At 61.4% G+C, this 9,824-nt stretch overlaps 1 protein-coding gene across 2 annotated transcripts in view; it reads right to left on the bottom strand.

Annotated features, from left to right (window-relative positions):
- Positions 1 to 7,920: 7,920 nt before the first annotated feature.
- Positions 7,921 to 9,824, bottom strand: part of FARS2 (phenylalanyl-tRNA synthetase 2, mitochondrial) — a 60,973-nt gene continuing 59,069 nt past the window's right edge. For both annotated transcript variants that reach the window (XM_056108491.1, XM_056108489.1), the window contains exon 7: positions 7,921 to 8,103. In XM_056108491.1, coding sequence (XP_055964466.1) covers positions 7,965 to 8,103 — 139 coding nt within the window. In that variant the 3' untranslated portion in view covers positions 7,921 to 7,964. The remainder of the gene's footprint in view (positions 8,104 to 9,824) is intronic.

The raw sequence follows: 9,824 nt of genomic DNA, 5'->3' as shown, positions 1-9,824 counted from the left end.
GGCACCCTCCCAGTAGATGTCACCGGGTCATCCTTCGTGACAGCCCTGACCCCCCTCGGAGCCCAGCGGGCACGCCTGGCCCTCGGGTGCTGCGGTGTCTGGGCTGAGAGCCTGGAGCGGCCGAGCCAAGAGGCCAGCAGGGAGGAGGGGATGGGGCAGGCCCTGAGGGGCCCTGTCCTGCCGTGCCCCCGCCTCTTCTGCCTCCCACCTCACCCACAGCTGCTCCTCTGCCTCCCGGGGCCTCCCAGGCTTCGGGCTGGCTCCTGCGGGTGAGATCGGGTCACGCATACGACAGAAGGTGTCACGGAAGGCATCATTCCTGATGGAAAAGCCTCAAACACTCCGGTCATCTGGAGGAAGCTGGACCTCGCTGTTCTTAGCTGACTCCGGCAGCTGGCTTAGGGACAGTCCTTCCCTTTATGAAAGGGCATATCCCCAACATGGGTTCTGAGAGCTCAGATTCCATCCGTGATGAGTTTGGAAGACATGGCTGGGTCTGCGAGCTTCAGACTGAGTGAGTTCTCTGCCCCCTCCTGCACGGCCTCTTGGCTCGTAACGTCTTCATTCCTCACCTGGGAACCAGCCCACTTACAATTAACAGCCACATCATTAGGTGGCCGTGTGGTTTATCGCCCGTGAGTGGGGCTCTTCAGAGGCAGCCAGGGGGTAGGGCTGTAATCACTCACACGGGCCCCCTGGGTGTTTGCTCGGCCCGCCATGGCGACCAGAACTTCCCCAAGGCCCAGACATGGTTCCTGGACAGCTGCCCCTCTTCTGGAGCGGGGCCGGGCTGCACACACTGCCCAGCCACAGCTCCTACCCTGGAGACGGTGAGACAGGGAACGCCCCACCATGTCAAACCCTTCGGTCTACTGGCCTGTTCTGTAAACCAAAGACCTCACACAGGACAATGATGCTGACCAGGGCAGTGACGGGGGTGAGGCTGGGCTGGGGAGAACCTTGTCCCAGCACTCCTGAGAACTCTGTCCTTGCATCGAGCAGTAGATGAAGCGAAAAAGTAACCCAGTCAGCCACGCACACGCGAATGACTGCATGTGCCTGAGGCGTGGGGAAACGGGGTTTCTTTTCTAGGCTTTTGCAGGGCTGCCAGACACCTTAATCTCAAGCTCCACTTGGTTGTGCCTCGTTCTTAGAAAAGGGGAAATGGCGTGCACAAAATGAAGACAAAGAAGATGTGAGTGCACTGGTGGAGGGATGGGTGTTTGATCACTGTGTAACCGTACCCCAAATATGAAAGCTTATAACTGTCTCACGGTGACTCAATGAAATAAAAAAAAATGTGAGTGCAATCATCTGGTTGTTTGATGGACACCCAGGCCCGAGACACCTGGTCACCTGCCTGCCTGTCACCGTGGAGAATGTCCTTACGTCAGCTTTATCTCTGTATGTTTCTCTTGGGGGTAGAAAGCCATCCCAATTTCAGCAAATCAAAATAAAAACCCAAATTTTAAGAAATAAAATTTAGTTAGCCGAATTTGGTTAAGTGATATACGGGACAAAGAAATCAGCATTTGATTTCACATTTGGTGGGGGCAGGGACACACCTACCTGGTGGTACTCAGGCTGACTCCTGACTCTGCACCCAAGGACCACTCCTGCTGGGGCTCAGGGAACCGTATGTGGTGCCAGGGGTCAAATCCAGGCCAGCAGTGTCCTGGACAGCACCCGGCCTGTTAGGTGCTGTCTATTCCTTTACTTGTTTATTTATTTTGCCTTTTGGGTCACACTTGGCCATGCTCAGGGGTTACCCCTGGCTCTGCACTCAGGAATCACTCCTGGCCATGCTGGGGATCGAACCTGGGTTGAAGGCGTGCAAGGCAAATGCCCTACCTGCTGTGCTATCGCTCCAGCCCTGCAATGTGCTTTTTAAATAAATTTTTAAAATGCACGTCTTTTAAAGAAAGAAATAGGCACCTCAAGTAGTCACAGAATGCTGAGGGAAGACACACTGTCTGTTCAGCATGTCCCAGGGACAGGGGACAGGCCATCGCCTGCTTAGTCCTGTTGACCTGGGCTCACTTAGACGCCTTCCTCTAACAGAGAGAAACTCGGGAGCTGCAATGCAGCCTTCCTGAAGAACCTTCCGGCACCGATGGGAACAGCTGGGAAGGAGCTATATTTGAAGAGAAAAGCAATAAGGAGAGGAGCTTCCCCTCACGAGCAGGATATAACCGTGGTTATGAGCAGCGGCTCACGCTGCATCCACTATAATGACATATAATGACACGGCAGAGGCAGATGGAGACACCGTTCCCGCACCAGGATGTCGTGAAAAAGCAACTGAGCTCTGGAAGGAAGTCGCTGGTGCTCTCTCGGACCTGCGTCGTGGAGGCCGGCTAGGTGCTGGTGCTGGCTGCAGGGGTAGCCACACTGGCCCCTCCAGCCCGTATGTAGGGCAGAGAGGGGCGGCTCTCTGCCAGGGCAGGAAGAGACCCTTCTTCTGCCACATCTCAGGGACTGTTTCCTGCAACCCCCGCCCCATCTCGCTACAGTAGCTTCCGGGGCCAGAGAGGCAGCTCAGGGGAAGGTGCTGGCCTGGCATGCAGCTACCCTGGTACCAGCCTGGCAGCCAAGTCCTCGAGCACCACCAGGTGTGGCCCCACATCCCCCTGAACTGGTGGCCTGGAAGAGAAAGGCTGACGGCTGAGGGAAGCCAGGCCCCATGGCGCCCGGTGCACCCTGAGAATGGCTGGACACTGGTGGGGCCCGGGTATCTTTGCAGGAGGTGTGCTCACCCCTCCTCAGGGCCTCTGGGCAGGCGCTGTGCCCCCCAGCCTGGGGAGCAGGAAGGGACCGTGTGGCCCCAGCAAGCCTGGTGCCGGTTCCACATGTGAGGGGGCCATGGAGGTTCAGTGGCCTCCACTAATGTCAGTGCCTGCAGCCTTCTAGAGCCATGTCCAGGGACTGTCCTCTGTGTCTGTGACACTGCCAGTCTGGGTGTCCAGGGACTGACCTCGGTGCCTGTGACACTGTCATTCGGGTGTCCGGGGACTGTCATTGTGTTTGTGACACTGCCAGTCTGGGTGTCTGGGGACTGTCATTATGTCTGTGACACTGCCAGCCTGGGTGTCCAGGGCCTGGAATGTCACCATAAGGTATTGGGGACTGACTGAACTCCAGTGTGTGTGGGGCTGTCCCCAGGAGCGAAGGGCCAGTGGCACAATGACCCATTCACAGTCTCACACTCTCACATTCACACACAGTCACACACAATACACACACATTCAATCACACACATATTCTCTCACATACATTCATCACACTCACATTCAATCACACACCCAGTCACACACAGTGACTTATATTGACACAAGTCACACTCTCACACACATGAATTCACACCCATACAGTCACAACTCACACATTCACTCACACACTCAGCTACTCTCTCACACACATTCACCAACACACATTCACTCACACTCACAAATACTCAGTCACACACATTTACTCACACACACACTCACACACATTCACTTACACTCAGTCACACCCTCACACACAGTCTCAATCTCACACAACATTCACTCACACTCACAAGGCACTCCACAGAACCAGAGGAAGAGAACCAGCCGCCAGCTCTGGGTGCCCAGCCTCCTGCACCAGCAGCACCGGGAGGGAGGGATCGGACACCCCAGGGGCAGGGGCCTTTCCCGGGGAGGCACTGCCTCTCTGGGTCCTGGGCCTGGTGCCCCCCAGCAGCTCAGGGAGTTAACAGCACATCGGGGTACTGCCCACACCCTCGGACCCTGCTCCTGCTCACCCCGGGAGGCTGCTCTCAGCGGTGAGTCTCCATAGTGCTGTTGCTTCTGAGCGGGCCCCTAAGGTCCACCACAGCCTGTCTGCCCCGCCGGCCCCCCGCAGCCCCCAACACGGTGACGGGGTCTTCGTGAGCACGGCAGGCTGGCCACACGAGGCCTGGTTCAGGAGCTTGGTTTGCATTAGTGACTTACTCCCCGAGGTAAACTGAAAGTTCTTCAGCTTGCTCACCCCTGTTGGGTTGAGTTGTGTGATGAGTGGTTTTGGCCCACTGCGGATTAACCCAGCCTGACCTCGGTCCTCACGTCCAGGGACCGTCCAGCCGTGTCTCAGCACAGCCGCCCAGGAGCCCTGAGCATGTGGCTTCCCGGCTGCATCTGCACCTTTTTTCCTGATGCTGCAGCCAGGATGGAAAGGGTACCGCGGGGACGGGGGGTGGGGGGTGGGGGGAAATGGAGGCCCAGAGCCAAGCCTGGGGTTGGAGGGCCAGGGGGTGCTCTTGTGTCAGGGACTGTGGACAAAATAAGCCCCTGGAGCCTGGACAGCAAATTGGCCATGCAGGTAAGGAAGAGACAGGAAGAGACCTGTCGGCTGGGATGGGTGGGGGGGGCCCAGGCCCAGCGGGGTGGGGGGGCGCGGGCTCAGCGTGCGTGCGGGGCCGGAAGACCGCGGTGGGGGCTGTGGGGGGTGCGCCAGACACGGGACCCCGGCCCAGGCTCTCGGAGGGGCAGGGACCCCTCCCGGCTGGCTGACGGGGAGGGGCGGGGCGCGGCCGTCGCCTCAGGGCCGCCAGCCAATGGGAGGCCGCCCCGATGCTGTAATGCCCCGGTGCCGCCTCTCATTGGCCAGCGCTCTCGCCCCGCCCACTGCGCGCTTCTCCCGCCTCTCATCAGCACCAGCCGCTGCCGAGGCGGCCGGCCGGACTGACACGGCGGCCTGGGTGGGCCTGGGGGCCCTGGGGCCGGCTGGAAGGGACTGTCCGGCACAGCCCGACCCCCAGCACTGCCCTGGCCGAAAGTGTTTCCCCACTAGTGACTCGCACAATCACATTCCACACGGGACCGACGTCCAGGAGGGTGCAAAGGCCGCGGGTCACCTGGGGACCCCCGAGCCAGCAAGAGCTGCTCACACAGGAGGGGCCCGAGCCCTCGCTGGGCCCCAGCAGCGTCCCGGGTGCCTCCTGAGCTGATAGGGGGAGGGGGTGGCGCCCAGACTGTCCTCCCTGAGCCCCCCGCGTGCTTCCCACCGTGGGAGAGCGGGTGGCTCTGGGGTCTTGCCAGCCCAGCTCTGTAGAGCAGCACCAGCTTCCAGGGCTGTGCCAGGCGCCAGGGACCCGGAATGCCAGTGCCCACCCACCCCTCACTGCCCTCTGGTTCCTGCTGGGGGTGGGGTAGCGAGAGCTCATCTGCAAAGGATGGTGCAGGCTGCGGAGTGAATGAGGACGGAATCCTCCAGGACCCCGTTGCCATAGGAACCGGAGGCTCCCTGATCAATGGCGGCTCCGCCCCTGCGTCTTGCTGGAACTTCCTGCACATGCATGTTTCATGAGGGCGCGGCTGCATTCCGGTGGGCAGCAGCCCCGTGCCCTCCTCCTCCAGGGAGCAGGGGGGCTGGTGTCTTTGTACCCCCAAACCCAGAGGGCACGTGGACTGACTCCCACTGGCCTGCCGAGTTGGACCAGCAGCTCAGGGCCGGTATCGGGGCCCCAAGGCCAGGGGAGACAGTTCCTGTGTGTGTGTGTGTGTGGGGAGGGGACAGTTCCTGGGTGTATGGGGACAGCTCTTGGGTGTGTGTGTGGAGACAGTTCCTGGGTGTGTGTGGACAGCTCCTGGGGGTGTGTGGGGGGAGGGGACAGTTCCTGGGTGTATGTGGACAGTTCCTGGGTGTGTGAGTGTGTGTGCTCCTGGGGGGAGCAGTTCCCGGGGTGTGGCCAGTCCTAACCCACTGGAGTCTGTGGTGCTTGGGGCAGGGGTGCCGCGGAGGGTGTAGGACTAAGGGCCAAGCCCTGTGCAGCCTCCTGGGTCCTGCTCAGACCCCCCAGCACTGAGCACTGAGCCGCCCTCCTCACACCTGCACTGAGGACAGGGGAGCCCGGTTCCCTGTGCTGCACCCCTGCCCAGCCCTCAGTGCCACTCGCTGGATGAAGCCAGCCCTGATGTGTGTCGCCTGCCAGACCTGCAGCCCCGCGCTGCTCCACTCGTGGGCTGGAGCCACGGCAGCGCAGAAGCTGTGCTCTGGCCCTTGTGACCCGCACTCGCTCCCTTGCAGCCTGGAGCAGCTCAGCGTCTTTCCTCAGCCACGTGGGCCCAAACACGGTGCTCGCAGAACCCACCCTCTCCAGCACGGGGTGGGCAGCAGTGCCGCAGGGCGCCGGGAGGCCGTCTGGTCCCAGGGCCCAGGGTCGCCAGTCACCCGGGGAAGACCTGGAACTGACCCCCGCAGCTCTACAACCCACCAGGCCCCAACCCGGGGGTTACCTCAGCTGACCATGGAGGGGTGGGAGAGCTGCCACTGCCCACCCAGGAGGAGGCCCAGCCCGGCAGGTCTGCTTTGCTGCCCTCTTGACTCCCAGGCCTGGCAGCTGGCTGGGTGCAGGAATGGCCGTCCGTGCCGCTGTCCAGCGCCAGTGAGCACCTCAGGGCCCACCCCAGGGCCCTGCGGAGGCTGAATGTGAGGCGGAGCACTGGGCGCTGCTGGGGAGGGAAAGGGCAGCGAGAGCCGGCCGTGTGCGGGTGTGAGTGTCCTGGTGGAGCTGCTCGTGGCTGGTGGGCCCAGACCAAGGGTCTGAGCACTGTCAGAGCGAGCCCCGAGAGGAGGGGCAGGAGGGGGCCCTGGGCAGCTCGGGAGCTGCGGGCACTGATACCCAAGCCCAAATCTGTCCGAACCCACCCCGGCACCCCTTCAGCCCCAGGAGTCCGCGGGCGGCTCCAGCTGACAGATGAGCCTGGGCGGTGGGTGGGTGGTTCTGCTTTATTCAAGGCTGAGACAAATGCGTGCGCAGAGCCGGGGGCAGAGGTGGGGGCGCTGCGTCCCCGTCCTCGCGAGCGGTGAGGCGGCCTTGGAAAGGCTCGTGCTCTCGTCCCCCTCTCGGAGCTGGCTCCGTCAGTCGCCAGGCGGTTCAGAGAAGAATGGGGTCTCCACCACAGCAGGGCTTGTGGCCGGCCCGGGGGCAGAGATCAGCTCCTCCTGGGCTGGTGGTGGGCGGTGAGGTCAGTCCGGCCCCTGCCTGGCGAGCTCTGTGCTCCCCTCACCCAGGAAGGGCCTGAGACGGCCCCAGCAGGGGCGCTTACACGGGACCAACGCTGATGTCCAGGGGTCTGTGCATGCATGGAATCAGCACTGAGGTGTGGGTGGCTGTGCACGCGTGTGCCCGTTGTCTGCTGGGCATGGGTCACAGATCGGGCAGCACATGGGCGCGTAGATGGACAGACAAGATGCTGACCCGCTTCTGGGTATGTGTGCATGTGTGTGTGAGCATGTGTTGGGGTATGTGACTGCGCATATGTGACTGCTTGTGTGCTGGTGACTGTGCATATGTGGCTGTGTTGATGTGTGACCGGGCACATGTGTGCATGCGTGTGTGTCCGTGCACGCGTGAGGCACAAACTCTGGGTGCTTTCTAGGAAGCTCTGCAGGGGGCAGGGCCCGCTCAGGACTGGAGCCGGTGCGTTGAGTCCTGAGGCCCTGAGTCCTGTCCCTGGCCTGGAGGACTCCCAGCCACAAGGCACCTCTGGAAGTGGCCCAGGCCCAAGCTCTGCTGGGGATCCCTCGCCCCGGGCTAAGCCCCAGGGCTGCCCTGTCCAACCCCTGTGCAGGGCTCTCGGAGGCACAATGGTGTCCACTGATGGCTGGTTCCAAGCCCCCGAGGACGAGACCCCCGTGGAGAGAGAAGCCATCTCTTTGAGATGCTTCTAGAAGTCGCCGTCAGACAGGCAAACCTCCTAGTGACACTGAGTCCCTGGTGCAAGTGTGGCCCGTAGGGCGGCCACCTGCCCCCGGCCCCGCCCCCTGGCCCTGCCCTGCTTCTGAGCCTCCTGTCTCCGGGGCTCGGCGTGGACGGGGTGTTAAGAGTGGATAGGGTTGGTGTGGATGGGCCTCACCGTGGATGGGCCGGGGAGTACCTGGGTGCCGCAGGCCCCAGGACCCCCAGGTGTGCAGTGCAGGCTGGCCCAGGCGGGCGGGGGTCAGAAGCGGCCCTGCACGCCGAGCACCCGCACGGCCGCCTCCTGCAGGGCGCGGTGCACACGGCCGGCCTCCTGCTGCGTCAGTGTCCGCTCCATGTGGCGGTAGGTGATCCGGTAGCAGTGGCTGGTCCGGAGTGTCCTGCAGGGAGATGGGGTGAGTGGCCTGGGCTGGCAGCTGCCCCGACAGAGAAGCCGCCCCTGGATGCGCGTGGACAGGCCGGTTCCCTATCCCCGCCCCACTCCCACGCAGACCTGAGCAGCAGGGCTCGAGTCTGCGGGTTGCCTCGATGGGTCGGGGCTCCCCACGCCCAGGGACCCAGAGCCACAGCCGTGTGCGAGGGTGTGATCCGGCCACTGGCTTCTGCCACCAGCCAGGGCTGGAAGAGGCGGGTATCCCGGGGGACAGGAGTGACACCCCCCCCCCCCCCAGCCTGTCTTCAGGGGAGGAGCTGTCTTCTCTGGGTTTTTGGGTTAGGGCTGCCACTGAGACGGGGAGTCGCCCGCAACATCCCCTGAGAGGCTTCAGAGACCACGTCACAGGGAGACACTCGCCCCATGACCCCGCCAGATGCAGCTGTGAGCCCTCCCCAGAGGGGCCAGCACTGCCCATGACTGAGGGGAAACCGAGGCACGGGAGACAAAAAGACATGCAACAAATCCCCCACACGGCCTCACCTAGAGCGTCCAGAAAACGCATGGGTATGGACATAGGAACCCGGGCCAGATACTTCCTGTTTGCGAGCTCTCTGCATCTGACACTTCCTGTCTGTCTGTCTCTGCACTCAACACTTCCTATCTCTGCACCCAGCACTTCCTGTCTCTGCGTCCAACACTTCCTTTCTGTCTCTGCACCTGACACTTCCTGTCTGTCTGTCTCTGTGCCCAGCACTTCCTGTTAGCCCCACTCCAGGCTGCCCGGTGATCTGTCCCCACGCGTAGGGCTGCAGGACAATTTCCTCACACCATGCTCTTTACAGACAGCAGGGGTGGGAGGGGCATGGACTGTCCTCCACCTCTCAGGACTGGATCTGCTCACGAGATGAAGCCCCACGCGTGCAGGGGGACACCCCATGGGCGAGCTCTCAGACAGAGCACTGCACACAGTATGTGACCGTCACAGTGTTGGAATTTTAGGCAGTTTTAACATTTCTTCTCTCTCAAATTCAGTTGTTTTACTTATACAGCCTTTTAAAGACTATGTTTCGAGCTGGTATTTGTACATGAATCTTTTTAATGCGATCAAGCTAAACTTGGGCAAAGTCTGTACCCGACTTAGGAGACCACTTATTACTCGAAACAGCAGAGCAAACCCAGCTTGATGGTCTCTCGGCCCCTGGAGCCGTGGGCTCACATCCCCTCACTCAGGGTCTGTGCTAAGTGTGCTGCATTTAACGCAGGAAGGGTGCAGGAGGGATTCGTGACTCTGCTTGCTAGGACCATCTGGTGTTGCCTTTAATAAAGACGTTTTGCAGAAATAATGATACGAAAGTGACTCTAAGCTTTCACAGAAGTCAGATGTTTCTGGCACCAAATATGCAGCTGCTGTGAGTCTGGACCTTCGTATCTGGAGCCCTCGGGCTCCTGGGCCCCCCTATCCTGCAAGGGGAGGCAAAGCATCCCCAGGGTGCTGCCTGTGCTGTCTCCTCAGATGTGCCACCTTGGGCTAGCTGGGTGGGTTCCGGAGGGGTCAGGCCGGGTAGCTGCGAAGGCATTAGCCCCCTTTTGCCCACCTCCCCTCCATCAGGCTGACCCCCACGGCCCTGCCATCGGTGCCCCATGAACTCCCTCGGAGGGCCGGTAGGGGCGGGAGGGTCTGCCCATGAGGCCACGGGGTACCCAACACAAGGCTCCAGGAAACCT

This window comes from Sorex fumeus, unplaced genomic scaffold, assembly GCF_029834395.1.
Source record: "Sorex fumeus unplaced genomic scaffold, SorFum_2.1 ptg000218l, whole genome shotgun sequence".
Lineage (NCBI taxonomy): Eukaryota > Metazoa > Chordata > Mammalia > Eulipotyphla > Soricidae > Sorex > Sorex fumeus.
The sequence above is the reverse complement of the archived record's forward strand: the minus strand, read 5'-3'. Positions and strand labels throughout refer to the sequence as shown.